This window comes from Mustela putorius, unplaced genomic scaffold (genome assembly GCF_011764305.1).
Source record: "Mustela putorius furo isolate JIRA1106 unplaced genomic scaffold, ASM1176430v1.1 tig00003834_pilon_pilon_pilon, whole genome shotgun sequence".
Taxonomy (NCBI): domain Eukaryota; kingdom Metazoa; phylum Chordata; class Mammalia; order Carnivora; family Mustelidae; genus Mustela; species Mustela putorius.
Genome location: NW_025421987.1, coordinates 38,403,867 through 38,422,746, shown reverse-complemented (window position 1 = coordinate 38,422,746; position 18,880 = coordinate 38,403,867). Strand labels below are relative to the sequence as shown.

General features: G+C 46.1%; 1 protein-coding gene across 5 annotated transcripts in view; it reads right to left on the bottom strand.

Annotated features, from left to right (window-relative positions):
- BOC (BOC cell adhesion associated, oncogene regulated) overlaps positions 1–18,880 on the bottom strand; it is a 67,555-nt gene that overhangs the window by 24,606 nt on the left and 24,069 nt on the right. For all 5 annotated transcript variants that reach the window (XM_004761443.3, XM_045088388.1, XM_013060927.2 and 2 more), the window contains 2 exons: positions 8,972–9,147; positions 7,745–8,023 (listed from right to left, as the gene is read on the bottom strand). In XM_004761443.3, the coding sequence (XP_004761500.1) occupies positions 7,745–8,023; positions 8,972–9,053 (361 nt within the window). In that variant the 5' untranslated portion in view covers positions 9,054–9,147. The remainder of the gene's footprint in view (positions 1–7,744; positions 8,024–8,971; positions 9,148–18,880) is intronic.

Genomic DNA, 18,880 nt, shown 5'->3' with positions numbered 1-18,880 from the left:
GAGACGGAAGAACTAGGAGGATGAGGGCAGAAGATCAAAGCCAAGACCAGAGGTGGGCAGGAGAGGAGAAAGGGCATATAGGGAGGAACATGATAGGAACAAGGGAAAATAAAAAGAACCCAGTTTGCAATGTCATTAAATGATGTGCAATAAACTGGCCTAAGGCTTCAGGAATTTCTTGGCTTAAATCATTAAAAATATTTTTTTTTTAAATAAGAGAACAAGAAATGTGATTAATCCTTGAAGACAAGGATGGAAGCCACGTCTCCATGGAGTCTGGCAGCCAGATGAACAGAGATGTCTGCAGGCCATCTCATCTATCTGACTTCAGTGCTGCGATGAGGTAGGCCTGGTTAGCAGAACTTGGGAGTTTCTTTTGGACTCAATGAAGGAATGAAATGGTTTGAAAAATACACTTAAGAGAAGGAAAAAAAAAGAAGATTTACTTGCCAGCAACCCACATCATACATATTTCTCTGATCAACCAAATATAAACTACAAACTTAGTAATGGGAAAATTAATGTGAATCCTGGTGGTCTAGGATCCTGAGAGCCCGAGTTAGATCCTGGCAGAGTCTTTGGCAGGCTGGTGGCCTGTACGGGAAGAGGGAGGGGAAAGAAAACGGAGGCCAACACACTCAGCAGGATGGAGAGGAGAGCCCCAGCATGGTTCTTACATGCAGAACCCTGGGTGGGAGGCACGGGCACTGTCCAAAGGCCAGCGGGGCCCAAAGTGGCTCCACTTTTTCTGCCCACTTTTTCTGCCCACTTTTTCTCCTGGGAATACCTGGGAACTACATATTCCCACAAGCAGTGGTGGCTACTGATGCAAGCTGCCCAGCACCTCTGAGAGCATCCCATGAAGTGTCTGATAGAATGCCGAGCCTCATCCGCTGGCATCTCCCTTTGAAGTTTCCAGTTTCCCCCAAACATCTCAATTCCTTTTAAACAGCCCTTGAGGCTTTGACATCCATCAATTTTTCTGAACCCTCCCCGAATCTCTTTGTATCTTCAACCGGTTTATATCCTAAGTCCTTGCTTCATCCTTTTTAATTCCCTTAAGCCTCTTCATAGATCAGGGTTTGGAGAAGAAAACTCTGCTTGCCTTTTGCATGCCCCTTTTGACCTTCTAGACTTCAGACACATTTTATCTGGGAGTCTTCCTCTTTCTAGACATTCACTGAAGGCCTACTGCACGCCAGGTCCTGTGGGAAGCTGTGTGGTCCCAGAGATGAATGGCAGCAGTCCCTGTACTCCAGGCAAATGAGAGGGCTAGAGAAGGAAACACAGGAAGGCTGAGGAAGCTGGGAAGAGGAGACCCCACTCCAGATGTTGAGGGCATCGAGAAAAGACTCCCGGAGAAGATATTCAAGTCTTAAAAACGGAGAAGGAATTGTTATCCGAAGGGATACAGGCATGTCTAGCAAAGGGAATGCAAAAGATGGTGCTGCAGGCGGGGGGAGGCACCATTCCCCAAACAAGGGGAATCTGCAAGATGAGATGAGAAAGTGGCAGAGTTTGGTGGGTCTAGAGTGGGAGGTGAGGCTGAGGGAGGGGCTTAAGTGCCACGCCGCAGCCTGAGTCCTGTTCTGTGATCCCTAAAGTCTTCATGCGTTTGTAGGTAAAGGAGCACAGTCACTCAACATTAAACATCATTTTCCCTCAGGAAAAAAAAATGCTGTTTTTGCCCCAGCAAACGTTTTTCCCCCTTTGCTGACATTTTTGCTCACTATTGAGGGACTGTCTTTATCTTAGATGTGAACACGGACCCACCTGCAGGACAGACTCGCTGTTCTATTGTTCTTGGGGTTATTACCAGGCTCCAGGAAGGGTTGAAAGTCTATGAACAAGGTCAAGGTGGAAATCCCTAAGCTTTTCCACACATAGAAAAGGGGGAGCCAAAGGACTCATCTGCTCTCCTGACTTTTTTATTTTAAAGGAACCATCTTGCATCATGTTCCTTAGAGGGCGCCAGTGATTTCAAGTAAGCTAATTAATGCGTCCCTCACCTTCCTGAGCAAAGTCTGCTCTGGCTCATTGAATTTATAGGTGGTACCTGCTTAACACACTATGAGGTCCTCCCTTCACTCTTAGATTAGAAGATGGACCTAAGATTTTTACTTTTACTTAAGCATGTGGCTGTGTGTGCAAAGAACATGCTGAGGAGAGAAGGGTAGGAATTGTAAATGTGTCTTTAGTAGAAGATGCACCGTGGACCTGAGGTCTTCTTTTGGTAAACTATGACCATCACTCAATAGAGAACTGGAACCCTGGCTGTTTGGGGCAGACAGCTGCTGCGCTGCCATGATGCTCTGACCTGAGCTCACACTACAGCTTTGTCTGGGCACTTGCACCAGGCCTGATGGGGTTAGTGTTGAAGATTTCACCAGAATATCAGGGGAAATTTTTGTGAGGCATGAATTTCTGCCTGTATCCAGTAGAAAGCAGCACTTTGGTTAAGAGGACTTGGTTTAATACTATAAGGTATTCTTTAGTTATTTCCCATTTAGATATTCAAGTTGCTTAGCTCCTTTTGGGTGTAAATGGTCACTAATTTCCTTGTCCAATTGGCAAAGTAAAATAAAACTTACAGTATAAAGCAGCTACACCTCAACATTGAGCTCATTCTCCCTTTCCGACCGTGTCCACCGCCCTATAGAGCTGACTCGATCTCCCCAGACTGGCAGAATCACCAGCCCAGCCTCCGGCTGTGGGCTCCTTTCCTGTCCTGGGCAAGCTCGGACGCCACCTGTGTTTCCTTTCCTTCCCCAACTCTTCTTCCTGCCACCACCCACTTGTTGCAAAGCAAAGGGCCTGCACAGGATTCCCTCAGAAGCCTAAGCTAACAACAAATGTTTTCCCAACTTGGAGCGAATGGTTCCTTCTTGTTTAGTCAAGGAGTCACTGGTTGGCTGAAGCAGACTGGCAGAGAGGAGTGGCCCTGGAGAAAACACTCTGTTTCCTTTATTAATCACAGAACATACATTCCCAAAGGGAAAAGAGAAACAAACAGTGAGAAATGGGGGAGAGTTAAGGCAGAATCCGATGGGGTAGCAAGAGAGAGACGATCATCTAGTGGCTTCATTCAGGCTGTCCCTGAACTTACCATGGAATTACCTCACTGTGGAAATCGAGCTCCCTGTGGTTGCATCTGCACCGTTCCAGAAACTGCAATGGACTTAAATCTAAGGTACACAATGCTAAGAGCAAAATTTAGTTGTTGAAGGTCCTAGAAAGGTATGAGAGAACTCAAGGAATGAGAGAGAAAGATTGTTCCCCACACACTGTTTTAAAGGCTCAACTCCCAAATCTTCCTCCAACCCCTGAAACTGAAATGAATCACTGTCAGCCTGAGCTCCCAAGCAAATCTGTTTCTGTATCTGTTGGGGACTGACTGGCTTTAGGGCTAACACGTTATGGCAGTCAGCCTTTTCCGTTAGATTAAGAGCTCCTTAAAGGCAAGGGTTAGGTCTTCCTGTGCTCTGCTGGAAACTCGGAACACACCCCCAACTCTCAGGACACCAATCTCCAGAACATCCAAACACTAAACCCAGTGCTGGAGAACAGGTGCTCTGCAGTTTGCTGGGGGGACTCCCAGATCTCCAGCCTGCTGGCTCGCTCGATGAATTCCGGACTCATCAGCCTCCACAATCCTGTCAACCAGTTCTTTAAAATAAATCTATTTCTGCCTTTGTTTCCTTCTCCTTCACACACACACACACACACACACACACACACACAAAATATGTATAAATATATTTATAATATATGTAAATATATATAATATGATAAAATTTTATACTTTTTTTTCTTTTTTTAGCGAATTGAAGGTTTGTGGCAATCCTGCATCAAACACGTGTATTAGTGCCATTTTCCCAACAGCATGTGCTCATTTTCTGTGTCACATTTTATTAATGCTCATAATATCTCAAATCTTTTCATCATTATTATATTTGTTATGGTGATCTGTGATCAGTGATTACATCTTGCTGTAGGCTCAGTTGATGGTTAGACTTTTTTGAGCAATAAAATATTTTTTAAGTAAGGAACAAACTTTTTTTTAGTCATAATGCTATCGCACACTTAATAGACTGCATGATAGTATAAACGTAACTTTTATATGCACCAGGATACCAAAAAATTCATTTGACTCACGCTCTTGTGAGTCATCTGGAACCAAACTCACGACATCTCCAAGGTGTGCCTGTATGTATAAGCCATTCTGCTTCTACTGAAGACCAGAAGCCAATGTCCAGACAGGGGTGAAGTCCAAGCATAACCCCAGCCCCCAGCATCTAAGTCAAAGAGGTCTGGACTAGGAATGTTCTTGTTAGAGGTCTCCTCCATACCCCTGAATCCTCAAGCCAGATCCAAGCCCCCATCATCAAAAGGCTCCAGTGATCTAGGAGTTCATGAAGACATAGGAGGCAGCACCTTGTTAGGTAGGCCAAACAGTGAGTGCTTTGTCTGAGGATGAACATCTGAATGCACACGAAAGAGGCCAGAGGAAAAGGAAGCCTTAAGTGCTGAGTGTGGGCGGGTGTGTGTGTGCGCGCGTCCGCATGCCACTGCCCAGCCTTGCCTCTAAATGCAGACCATGCCTTGGTAATCCCTTCACCACTCAGCCTCCCTCCATCAGCCAACCAGCAAAACACAGCCCCCATTCTGCTCAGGAATGTGCTTTCAGAAACTTAATCTAACTGCTGAGTCTGGGCCAAATCCCCCATGGCATTAGCCCAAAGACAGCACCCCATTCTGCCTCTGCTTCCGCCTTCCCCCTGCCTCCTCCGGGCTGGGCAGGCTGCAGTTCTACTCCGTGGCCACAGCTCCTCAGAGCCTGCTCTCATTTCCAGCACTTCTCCGTCCCTCCAGTCAGCTCCAAACATTTCACTTCTGATTCATGTCTCCACGACAAGCCAACAGTTCTTGGCTTTCAAGCAAGATTCACTGGGCTTCCGCACAACCCACTTCTTCTCTCCCTGGGCCTTCTGGGATGCAACCAAACCCTCCCCTTTGTCCTCACTGTCAACTGCAGATCCCTTTAAGTGCCACAGAAAGAAGTGGCCAGGAATTTTTTTAAAAATAAAGGTGAAAAATGGTTTCTCCTCATACAGATACACCTTAAAGTAGAAGGAGGGCTCTAACATAAATCTTGTACTCTCCAACTATCCCTTTCTCCAAATAAAACGTTCAGTCTGGCTCCTAATGAGGCCAAATAAATGGTTGTGGAGTTTCCTGAGCCTTCACAGACACATGCTGACCATCTGCAGATGAGCAACGCTATCCTTTAAAGGCACGAACGCTACTAAAAGGCACATCTTACTTGTAATAATGAACCATTAGAAGTGACCTAATGGCCCACAATCAGTACATATGGTAGATCCACTCAAGGCATGTTCGAGGGCCATTGGTAACTCTGATTCTGCTCTGCTGCAGGCTGTGGGGGACAGATGACTAGGTAAGGGGAAGGGGGGACCCACTAAAGAGATGGTTACTTGGGGTGGACATAAGAAAAATGCATCAGTTGTTGACTTATTAGTGCACTTTGTGTACTTTACTTGATGCATTTATACTCAACTCTAGAACTCTAGAAAAAGAAAAGTAAATATAGTCATATGGCTAAGGGAAGGTGCTTACCACACAATGCTGAGGGGGAGAGAATATGGACAGAAGCTGTATATTCAGTAGGTCGCTATGACAGTGTGAAAGTATGGGCATACCCTCAGGCTCAGTGACATGAGTCAGAGAAAGACAGGTACGCCATGATTTCACTTACAGGTAGAATCTAAAAGACAAAACAAAATAAAACCCAGACTCACGGACACAGAATAGAGTCCTGGTTGTCAGAGAGGAAGGGCTGGGGGGGGGGGATTAGTGAAGGAGATCAAATGGTCCAAGCTTCCAGTCATAAAATAAGCCATGGGGATATAATGTACAGCACAGGGAATACAATCAGTAAAGGTGACTGTGTGTGGCGACAGATGGTACGTAGGCTTATTGTGGTGACCATGTCACAAGGCACCCAAATATCAAACCATTATCTTGTACACCTGAAACTGATACTGTGTGTCAATTAGATACTTCGATAAAAAAAGAAAGTATGGGTATGGATCAAGATTGGAAAGTATCCTTCAAAATGGCAAATGGTGGCTGTGTGACGATGGTGGGCTGAGGGGAAATGTTATTATATATAATATATATAAATTCTGTACTTTTTGTAATGTGATTTTCATTACAATTGGAAAATATAAAAGAGGAATATGATCGTAGGAGTGCAGACCTCAGCCCTTCTTATACGACGAGATGACCCTTCCCAATCCTCAGCCCTCCTCACCTAAGTCTGCCCGTACCCTCCTCCTCACACCCACAAGCACAGGTGGAGGGGAGGGCCCAGCTGGTGGCCCAGGGCCTGCCTCCCTCTGACCATGCACAGCCTACCTCCCAGAGGCCCGGGGCTCAGATTCATGTGCTCGTGCTGCCACCAAGGAAAATGGTTCCCACTGTGTGAGGAGGCAGCAAGAGGCAGCCCAGGCTCAGCCTAGTCCATTGGGGGGTCAGCTGAGGACCCACCCTGCTTTCTCCCTTCTCCGAGAAAAGGGCAGAGCTGCTTGACTACTTCCCAAGAAAACAGCAACAGGGCCGGCAGCCTCTGCCCTGCTCTTCCATAGAGGGATGTCCCTCCAGGGACCTGACAACGGGAGGGCAGAGAGGGGTCTTTTCACCCCTGCTGGTCTACTTCCTCATCCCCTAATACTTTCCTGCAGGACTCATGCCTTGCACACCCCAGGGACCCCAGCCACACTTTAAGGAGCAATGCAGAAGTTTGAGGCTTTAGGCATGACCCATAACACACATCCCTCAGGAGGGTGATTAGGACAGTGACATCAAAGTCCGAAGCAAGTAGTCAGGGGTAAGGGGACCCTGCTAGGTCACAAGGGAACAAGGTCCAAGGAATAAGAGGTCATTCTTAATATTTCCTGGTTGTAGACTCAGCATTTAAGAATGGATATTGGGGCTGCCCCGCAGCCTTCAGGTGTCTATTCCTTAAATCTTGCCTCCTGTATGTACAATGGGTAGACAATGAGGCAATGTGTGTTTTGCACTGGGGTACCATAATACACTCAAGTGATAATTAAAAATTGAGAGTACTATCAAGTCTTCACCTGGCATCCTCCTTGGACCAAACCGTACCCCAATCTCATCCTCTTTTCTGTTCGTTTTACTCTTGGTCACACTTTCCTTCTCATTGTGCTCTACTATTTATATATCTGGCATATGGAATACACTTGCCCCTCAAGCAGACAGGAGGCCACATGTGGGATGGGCAGCTCTGCTCAGACTATACATGGCCCTGTAAATGCTCTGACCATAATTGCCCGGAGGACGGGGGGATGGAGGACTGGGTGGGGGACAGGGAGCAGCTGGCTCAGTCACACCCATAGCCAGAGGGAAAGCAGAAAGCTGTGGCCTGTAAACAGTTCAACCACGTGGAGTTCCCCTCCTTCTAGACACTTACTCCACAGCAGGCCCCTACTTAGAGAGCAGCTTCGCAGGGGCCCAAAGGTCGTCCACCCCTGGGGACTGCTGGGCACCTACTGCTCTCTGGTTTGAAATGTCAAATTGTAAGGCCCCCTTTCACATGAAGACTACTGACAAGGGGTTATGGACGGCCTGGGGGAGAAAGAGAATGGGAGAGAGGAGGAGAGAGGAGCCCCAGGGATGAGGAGCAAGGAGCAGCACTCACTGGCTAGTGTCACAGTGGCCGGCACGCTGGCCACAGCTCCCGCAGGCATCCGGGCCACACACTGGTACCGTCCCACGGTGCGGTTGCTGAGGGCGGTAACGACGAGGGTCCCACGGCTGATGAGGATGCCCAGAGCATCATCTGAGCCATTCAGCTCCTTCCCATTCAGGCGCCAGGTGGTGTTCATCCATGGGGGTTCCACAACACAGCCGAGGATCACGGTTCCTCCGAGCTTCTGGACCGTGGAAGAAGGTTGGACAGTGACCTGAGGGACCTGGTCTGGAGGGAGAATAGGGACAAAGCCATGAATGAACATCCCCATGAAGCCAGTAACATGATCTTTTCAGAAGCACAGTACCCAGGTGGCCTTTCCAAGCTGAGCAACCTCGGGGAGTCCATCTTCCCCTGAAGAACTCCCGGGTGCTTGGGTCCATTCCCCAACCTGTACATGTTCTCAGAAGGCAACTGGAGGGGTGCCTGGGTGGCTCAGTGGGTTAAGCCTCTGCCTTTGGCTCAGGTCATGATCTCAGGGTCCTGGATGGAGCCCTGCATCAGGCTCTCTGCTCAGCGGGGAGCCTGCTTCCCTCTCTCTCTCTGCCTGCCTCTCTGCCTACTTGTGATCTCTCTCTCTCTCTCTGCCAAAACAATAAATAAAATCTTAAAAAAAAAGAAGATGAAGAAGATGAAGAAGAAAGAAGAAGAAGAAAGAAGGAAGGAGAAAGAAGAAAAAAAAGAAGAGGAAAGAAGAAAGCAGAAGGCGACCACGACGACAGCAGACTGGAGTGGCCGCTTCAGCTTTGGGGTTGGACAGACCTGGGCCCAAACCCCAGTGCCACAGCTTCTGAGCCAGGTCACTAGCCTTTCTGTATCTCAGTTTCTTACCTACAGCATGGGGCTAGGAACACCTGGCTCCCGGGACAATGCATGTCAACTGCCTGCCATAATCTCCCACAGTAAATGCTCAGTTAAGGGCAGTTACTATTACTTCTCCTCCGCTCGTATATATTTAAAACGATTAAAATACTTAAATGCAACAATATGAGGCAGCCAAGATGATGTCTCATCTTGTATTACTAAGTGTACCCCCCAAAGGCCAGTGGCAATGAAGCGTTCGTTGAAATCCAGGAAAAGAAAGGCCTTGTTAAAGGGTCACTGCTGAATGAGACATGAAGGGGCAAAGTGTTCTTGTAAGAGGGGCAGGCTGAGAAAGGGAAGGAAAGCACTCACCCAAGTCAGCAAAGCAGCCTGTTGTGGCCAAGAGGAGACAAGCGAGGGTGACCTCGGGCCTTTTTTCTCTCTGAGTTGTCATCGTCCCATGCAGCACGGTGTCACAAAGGGTTCGAGCCAACGTCCCATAAGCCAGAGGACTCACTCCAAGAGGTACTACGATCCCCCACACTGCTCTGTTGTGAGAAAGAGAGAGGTGGCCCTGGTGAGTGAGGCTGCCTGCCACAGGGCCTGGCTCTGTCCCCTTGCCCCCTGCCTCTAGCGCACATGCTGGCCATATTCAAGATGTTGATCTGAACAGCTGCTGGAAGACCAAAGAACACTCTCCTGTCATTTCTTATCTAAAAGAAGCTTCTTTTAAGTGGCTCCCTTGAGCCAGAAGGGGATTTAACTGTGGCACGAGTGCTACAGGCTTGCCCCGTGTACGGGCAGCAAGGAGGGCAAGGGAGCCCAGCATGAGAGGGGCTGGGACCCCCAGCCATGGCCAGGGTCTGGGCTGTGAGCATCTCTCACACCTGTTGGGAACCATGTGTTTGCAGGAGGTCCGATATCCACAGCCACACGGCAGTCCATGCCGCCACTACCAGACTATCGTGGACAGTACCATCATATGCACAATGCATGCTGAACTCCTTGTTTAGGGGGTGTCTCTGATGAATCCTAGGGTCTCAGAGATGCCAAGAAAATCTTTTCAAATTTTTGTACTTTAAACACAATAAGGACCTTTTCACATTTTTTTTTTTTTTTCTATCAGTGCTCTGCACCCAGTGGGGAGCTTAACAGATTTGGAGTAAGGGAGATGTAGAACAGTGAGGCATTTTAACAGTGAGTCCTAGAGGAAAACTCCATTAACAGATTTTGAAACTAATACCGAAAAGCAAGTTTTGGTTTCTTCTCAATTTTCCAGATACTTGCTTTAATTCTCTACTATTCCCCAATGAAATAACCTATTTATCGAGAACTCTGAATGAATTACCAGTGAAAGGATTTTAGGAACTTGATCATGACATGCTCCTGTTTGCCCAACTCCCTGAGAAAATTGCTGGCACCTGTTCTGTCCATGTCTCAAGAAAGGAAGGAGCGGAAAAGAAGGAAGGAGGAGGCATGGAGGCAGGAAATGAACATGAATTTTAAAAAAAGGGCAAAAAGATGACAAGCAGACAAAGAGGACAGGAGGGCTGTTTTTTATCTGAGCACAGGGTGGCTGCAGAGGTGTTTGCGTTGTAAAGTCCACGAAGGTTTTACTGAGGAAATTCAGCCCAGACCCCCTCCTGCTTAACGAGGACCAGCCAAACAATTACTGTTACTTCTGCACCCTTGGTAATTTATAGGAATCAAAATGGAAACAGGCCCCACTTTTGCTACCAACCACCAACCCACTTTTATAAGCAACCAGGAGAAAAGAATGCATCTGGGGAAGGAAAGGGAGTAAGAGGAAACAGGTATGTAAAGAGGGAGAAAGGAGTTAACTCATTAAGCCCCATGACAGAGTTGTAAACAGAGACCATTTAATGACCTCAAAGCAGGTCACCCGGAGGCTCATTCACAAAATGCGGAACTATGACAAAAATAGGGAGGAAGGGGCATCAGTGTAGCTAGAATGCATCTTATTTCGCAGCCAGGAAAACAGAGTTGTTTCCTGGACCGAGTTACCTAGTGAGCTTGGTCTAGAAAGATAATCCCAAAGATTTGTATCTTCTGAGAATTCTGTTGTAATCTAAAAATAAAAGACAACTAAGGCTGAATTGCAATTCCTACATGCATGAAATGAACACGGTACAATTTCGAAGTTGGGTAAAGGCAACAGTAAGGCCTGTTACTTTTCTTGGCAATGCCAAGTATGTCTAGATCCTTCTTATTTTCTATGGATTTTCTCAGAAAAAGAGGAGAGATGAAGAAAAAAAAAAAAGCAGAGGAGAGAATAAATTTCCGACATGAATTCCTCATTGAGGCCTAGGTACTTGCTATTTTGAAGGGTTATTTGGACACGGAAAAGAGAAAGAAAATGTGTCTGAGAAATGAAACTGCTGACATACATGCTCCCACTGAAATAATCTCCAGCAAACAGACATTTTCAAAACTTTCCAAAAACAACAACAACAGAATACACTTTCTGGGGTTGAGACCAACGAGAAATTATAGCCTTGGAGTATTTATTTTGTGAGAAAATTACAAACAACTGCGAATCCATCAGGAACAAGAGGCAGCCAGCTCCACCTTCTCCCAAGAGGAGAGGCTTGAGCACAGGCGAGACCAGGGCACAGGAGCCCACACCCCCTCCCTGGTCGCTCAGGACACTGCAGCTGTCTTAGAAAAAGAGGGAAGCCTTCGTGGTCTTAAACACACAGCACACCCTTTGGATAGCCTCTGGCCAATAACCATGATGAGTGAAACAGAAGAACATGTGATCTAGCAGATACCATAGGGAGAATGGTTTCTAAAAAAACATCCTTTCAGTGACAAGAATAAGATCTGACAAAGTTTTTTGTTCCATTGGTTGAGGGCGGCTAGCCACATGAAAAAAGAATTTTTTTTTTTTTTTTTTTTTTAAAGATTTTATTTATTTATTTGACAGAGAGAGACACAGCGAGAGAGGGAACACAAGCAGGGGAGTGAGAGAGGCAGAAGCAGGCCTCCACCGAGCAGGGAGCCCAATTCAGGGCTCAATCCCAGGACCCCGGGATCACGACCCCAGCGGAAGGCAGATGCCCAACGACTGAGCCACCCAGACACCCCAAAAAGAAATATTTCTGATCCCAAATTACTTCTTTTGCTTGTTTTTTTTGCAAGTTCCCCATTCTATAGAGTAAGATTCACTTTTCCCAAACGTCTTTGAAGGCAGGGAGAAGTTTTGCTCCTACGAGGTGATGCCAAGTGGCTGTGGGAAGGCAGCAGGTGGCGGTGAGTGCTGCCCTCAAGAAAGAGGGCGGAGCTCCTGCTCAGAGGAATGGCATTGGGGGAGATCCCTGGGAAGCAAACGAATTTAGTTCCCGAAGGGCTGAATACATGAGTTTAAATAGATTTAGAAGAGTTTAAGAAAGGTCACTTTTACTTAAAAAGTTGTACTTTTACCCACAGACCTAATTAAAAAGAAAGATTTTAAATTAGGAGGGACCTCAGAGAAAATAAAATAATAGCTTGGAATAACACCTCTGGATATTAAATGTTATAAATGAGAAAAGCAAGGAGCAGAGAGACTAAGTGATTTGCAGAAGGGCTCCCAGCTAATTAAGAGAGATTTAGGGCTTCAAGTCAGGTCCCCTGACTCCTAGCCCCAGGCTATCTCTACTATCCCAATTCTGCCTCCCACCAAACAGCTTCTGAGATATTTACTAACTGCTTAGGACTACTTTAAGAACGAATCTACTTTCTTACGCAGAAAAGTAACGTTACCTGAATCGTTATCTGTAAGAGTAGCTTTCACTGGGGGGCCTGGGTGTGGCACAGTTGGGTAAGCGCCTGAGTCTTGGTTTCTGCTCAGGGCATGATCTCAGGATCCTGAGAGGGAGTCCCATGTCAGGCTCTGCTCAGCGGGGAGCCTGCATGTCTCCCCTCTCTCTGCTCCTCCACTTCTTGCGCATGCCCACATGCACCTTTTCGCTCTCTCAAATAAATACATCTTTTTTAAAAACAGAAAAAGAGTAATTTTCTCTGTGGTTGTTTTCATTCTTCTACCATGTACACCCAAATCTAGAACAATCTTGTACTATTCTTCACATAGTCCCCTTCAATAGAACTTTCTGCAAAGGTGAAAATGTCCTTCATTTGCACTATCAGTACTAGTCACTAGCCATGTGTGGCTATCAAACACTTTAAGTGTGGCTACTGGGATGAGGAACTGAGTTTTTAATGGAACCACACCGGGCAGTGCAGTTCTAGACTAATACCTAGAACATCTACCCAGACCACTCTGATGTCAAACAGGCAAGAGTAACAAAATGTTGATGTTCTTAAGTATAAGCCATGCTCTAGCCGGCCTCTAAATATATTCCTAGCTTATTCCTTTTTCTTTTTTAAAGACTTTATGTATGTATTTGTGATAGAGCGAGAGCTAGAATGAGAGAGAGTGAAAGAGCGCAGGGTGTGGATGGGGGCATTGCAGCGAGAGAAGCCGACTCTCCGCTGAGCAGGAGCCGGACGTGATTCGATTTAACTGACTGAGCGACCCAGGCACCCTCTAGCTTATTCCTTAATCATATTTTGACTGAGTGTCTAGTAAAAAGTATGATACTATGATTTCACTATTACCAGGTATAAAAAATGTTACTGATCTCCCATAGAGGACAGTACGCAAGTCACTGTACTACAGGATGGATCTCTGACGAACGACAGCTCAGGACTTTAAGTCAGCTAGTGTTCAGCAAATCTCCAGAAGCTCCTCACTACCCAGCGTCCTCTGCAGAAGGTTTAGAGCCATGTGACTAGTGCTGGCCAAGCAAGTGTGAGCAAATAGGTCATGTGTCCCTTCCAGGCTATGGCTGTTAAGAGCTAGAGAACCAGGGTCCACCTTCCATTTCTCCCCTCTCCAGTCCTGGGGACACATGCCCTGTGTTTCTAGCTCCAAGGTGGAAGAAGTCAAGGCAATCCAGGACAGAAGAAATAAACCACCGTTGCACAAAACCACTGAAGCTTAGGGGATTCCGCTCATGTAACAACTTTAGCATCCTTTATTTTAAAACCTTAACTGATCACCAATTCAGTCACAAATGAGAAGGGGCAAGTGAGAGCATAGGAGGGGAGCATTTTCAATATTGGGTCTTCAGGAAAGGTTCCCTGGATAAAGGGTTTAGAAGGCCCCTTGGGATGTGTGTGTATATATAAAGAGCTGAGGGCACTGCTGGTGGGAAAGATCTGTCTGGGAGCTGGTACATCAAGCAGTTTGGCTGTTACAGGTTTATCTAGATCAGTGGTCTCCCAACTTTTCTGATCTTGTTTTCTTAGGAGTAAAATATTCTGGGCAAATATGCCTAACCCATTAATATTTATCCATAAATTAAATGCATGGGCTGCCCAACTAAAATTTAAAAAGAGTAGGCAAAAGTGAAACCCTGTTTTAATAACATGTTAATCATGATTGTTTATAATGTTGTTTATAATGCAATTAAAGCTAATACCTTAAAACAGAAAGCCTCTTTAGGATTAGGTACATTGGTAATGATATGGCTATAACCTCTCTCAAATAGTCTGCTTGAACATTAATTACTTTGCTGACTTCTCATCACATGGGATTCCATTAGCACTGTTTTTACTTCCTGATGTGGCTTGAAGAGGGTCAACCCTGCTGCTCTCTTCCTGTTAGCGTGTGCTTGGATTAGCTGCCTACTCTTCAGCCCCAGTTTCTTTGCAGCAATCTCTTTAAGCCACTTGTCGTTTTGTGACGATTAATTTAGTCAAAAGTAAATTATATAATCTGTAAATCCACTTAACAGAGAACAGGAAAACTGGGAAGTGAATAAGCCAGTGATGTCTCCACTGTCAACCAGAGGAGATCTTTTACTATTGTCATGCATCACCCTGTGATATACAGGCTAAAGGTACCACTGCCAACCCTGGTATTAAATATCAGGAAAGCTGAATTTCTTTCCCTCCACATTTTTTAGACAGAAATAAACATTAAGGGGTGCCTGGGTGGCTCAGTGGGTTAAAGCCTCTGCCTTTAGCTCAGGTCATGATCCCAGCGTCCTGGGATCAAGCCCTGCATCAGGCTCTCTGCTCAGCAGGGAGCCTGCTTCCCCCTCTCTCACTCTCTGCCTCTCTGCCTACCTGTGATCTCTCTGTCAAATAAATAAATAAATAAATAAATTCTAAAACAAAAACAAAAACAGATTAAAAAAAGTTAAAAAAAAAAATAAACCTTAAGAGCATCTCCAATATCTTCTTCCAGTACTGTAGTGGAATTTCTTTTATTTCCTCTGTAGAGTTTGTACCCTATTATGGGGACTTTCAGAAGAATGGGAAGAGGCAAGGTAAGAAACTGAGATTGGGTTATGCTGTGGAAGATTAGGGAAAAGAGTTTGAGATGAGCATCACAGACAGAGGACTCACTGGTGGTTTTTGAGAAGGCAATAAATAACCAAAGTGGCATTTGCCTAATCTGGGCTCCTCATTCACTGAACTCAAAATTTTTAACAAGTTGTACCAACACAGACAGAACCTATTTCCACTGAGGTAGGTGAACCTCTTCACCATCTATGAAAGGGGAAAGAAGGAATTTAGACATACCATCTTGGTTCTGGGGAGGAACCCCGGGAGAAGCCACCTCTGCCTTCCGAGTAAAGAGAAGATGTGGTCTCTTGTTTTTCCCACTGGACAGATCTAATTCTCTCCCACCTCAATCACTTGAGGAAAAAGTTACGAGGGAGTCACATTTCTTTGTCACACATATCCCTTCCTTAAATTTCTCTTTAAGGAAATTAAAAAATCTAGCCATAAAGGGTGGTGGGGGGCCCACAAACCTTAAGAGAAAAGAAAACCCACTTCCTTTCTTCTACACTCTCTTCTCAATTCCCCCACCCTATTCCATATAAATTCAATTTGACAACCCTGCTAATTGGATAAACGCAGCTCCTACACTCCTAGAAAGCCATTGCTTTTTTTTTTTTTTGGTTTTGTTTTGTTTTGTTTTTGGAGGGCTCAAAACAGGGTGATTGTGGCATTCTTTAACATGAATTCCATCTGCTTTATTTCTCTCTCCATTCACCACTCCTCTTGAATATTTATGAGGCTTTTCCCTCCTTGCCTATCCCCTCTCCACCCCACCTCCACCCACCTTCCTCCCTCAACCTCCCTCAACCCACCCAGCCTCCAGTCTCCTTTCCCTTCTCTCTGAGACAGACAAAAACCTTTCCAAATGCCCCCCCCCTTCCTTGCTTTAGATAAACACAGGCAGTGTCAAGTGTGAGGAGTAGGGGGAGGTGGGGGGGGCTCAACTGCCAGTCAAGCCCCCCCAGCCTTCAATGAGGCCCAGGGGCCTAGCCTAATCGGCTGCATGCTTGCCATATGGGGGCTGTGTTGCCCTGGGAAACACTAACAGGCAGAACGGAGCTTAATAGAGTCCATATTCATTGTAATGCAGTGAGATAGCTCAAGGCACCACTGCCCCTTCGGTCCAATTTCATTCTTCTGCTTTCCTCTTTCTTTCTGGTTTTCCTCCCTTTTTCTTTCTTTCTTCCTTTCAATAGGAAACGGTCCCCAGAGAGCTCTAACCTGGAGAGGCCTGGGCTGGCAGAAAGGCTGGGCTTTGGAGTTAGGAATGACAGTGCTGGGGTGGAGGCTGCAGTTGGTGGGGAGAGGTGAGAAGTGGGGGCTTCCAGGGGGACCAAGTGGGGAGAGGGGTACAGCACCTGCAAGGGGATATATTGTATGTGTGCAGGTGTGTGCAGGCTTGAATCTGTGCACATGCAGAAGGGAGAGTGTGGTGGGTAAGCACAGCCCGGCACGGCCTTGGAGCACAGAGACGTTCGTATTTATGCGGCTGTCTATGCCTAGGTATCCCAACACCACCCCCAATGCTAGTCGCTTCGCCAGGGACACCTAACTGCCTCAGGTGTCAGGCCTTTGGCTAATTCCCAGCTCTTCATAGTTGCCTTGAAAAGTCACAGGTAGTGCAGTGGGATGAAACTACTTCAAAAGTTAATCTCTGTAGGGGCAGAAGACCTACTGGCCTGCCACCCTGGGGCCGAGTTCCTCCTCTGGCTGACTGACATGGAGGAAGAGGTGAGAGCTATAGTCTGCCACAGCCCAACCAGGGCACATAGGGCCCCCCCGCACTGAGGGAGTGGGCTGTCTAGCAGATGAAGTCTTGTCACATGTCTGCTGGGAGGGAAACTTGGGGCTCCCAGAGATCAGAGGGGATCTTTCTCCAAGGCCCAAAAGAAGGGCAGAGTGCGGAGGAGGGGTAAAGAGTACATTTCTCCCACTTTTCAGAAAAAATTAAACTGGTACCCAGAATACAAGAAGTCCTCTAAAAGTAAAAGTCCTCTAATAGTAAAGAATCTGTTTCCTAAGTTGTGAAACAAGGCTATTTGTTCTGTGACCGTAAAAGTCACAAATTTAAAGTTGTGATAGAAAACGAAAGCAAAGGAAAGCTATTAAAACTTTCATATACTTTCCTCAGAGAACAGTTAACCCCATGGTGTCTGGCCTGTTGGAAAGAGATCAGCAAATGGTTGCTAAGTGAATGAAACATATACATGCTGTTATAGTTTAACCACTGCTGACCAAGAACATGAAACCCTTGTCCCACCTGAGGAGTGCAGTCAGGGCTCAGACGGGGGGGCAGTACGTTAGAAGGAGAATGCTCCTGGCAAAGGTACAGCAATGCCCCTGCCATAGCGATGCCAGGGTCTATCACCAGGCCTTTCTGTTATCTGCATCAAACAATGCTGAAGTCAGGCAGGCTAACTCAGATAAAACTTCTCCAAGCAAGGCAGATAATAGTGCTTGTTGTGCTTTACTTTTTGCCCTCCAGACTAAGTATCTTCCACTTGCCTTGTTCTTACCCCACTAAGATGCATCCAAAATCTGTGGTCTCCTGAGCTCAACCAACGAGAGACCAACTGTAGAAAAGTATATAAAAGCTCTTACAAATTTTCTTTGCTTCTAAACTTTACCTTGATTTTAAGGCTCTATAACCTAAGAACCCTAGAGGGGTTCTACAGGAAATGGTACAATGGATATTTTAAGAGCTAGGTACAATTTCAATTCCCGGCTGGAAAACCGAAATAGGATTTGGTTATCTGAAATGCTACCCGGAAGCCAGCCTCAGCATCAAATCCATAAAGGTGAGAACACTGCTTCTCTGACTCTAAACCAGAGAAGGTGAGGACACACAGCGGAGCAGGGCTGTACTGGACTCAGAGCACTTATCCCCCTTCCAGAAGCAGCCTATCCCTCCACCATCATTGTCTGTGTGGTCTTTTTCCCAGTTGTGTGATCCCCACACACTGCATGTGTGACAGAGAAGCACGCCACAAAAGAGCAAGCGGGACGCCCAGTGCTTCTCTGCCAGCTGGGCCTGAAGCGCCCTGCAAGCTCAGCAGAGAAGTCACACTTGTTCCCTGCAACGAGTGCTTTGGTCAAAAATCTAACCACTGCTGCGTGTGACTTGCTTAAGAGCCAGGATGGCCAACTCAAGGCAAGTGGGGATAGCTTCTCTGGTCTAGAACAAATGCCTATCTTTCATTTCACTGCTCAGGGGACACCCACTAATGATCTACTTATATAAACACACACTCAGATGTACCTACGCCTCCTGTCTTTCCTGTATGGGATCAGTCATAGGGACTCAAAGCAGCCAGAGAAACTCAATACAAGCCCCATAATGTCCTTTACAGTTTTCTAGTAGCCACATTTTAAAAGCAAGTGAAAATAATTTTAACATCTTTTAACACAGTATATCCAAAATAACATGGTAATGTATACTTAGTATAAAAATTATTAACAAGGTGTTTTATATTCTGTTCCATACTAAGTCTTCTCAACCTAGTGTGTGCTCTATGTTTACTACACATCCCAAATAACAAGGACCACATTTCAGATACTCAACAGTCGCATGGACTCGTGGTGACTACTGCTGGCCTCTGTGGGTCTACCGCTCTCAGACTGGCTCCCTGAGCTCTCCCCCCACATCAAACCCCCCCCCCATCGACACCTACCTTCCTTCTAGAACATCAAGCTCAGCCAATCAGTAAAGATGATAAGTGGGCAGCCACCACTCATTGAATAAGTGCCAGGCCATAATTCATAATTCATCTAATTTGATATAATCTTTCACAATGGCCCGGCAAGGTAGGTTTATGATCAACACACTTTATAAATGAATTAAACCTCGGAGTGATTAAATATTTTGTCTAGGATTACACAGATGGTAAATCACAGTTGGGATTTGAACAGCTTCCAGCTTTAAAA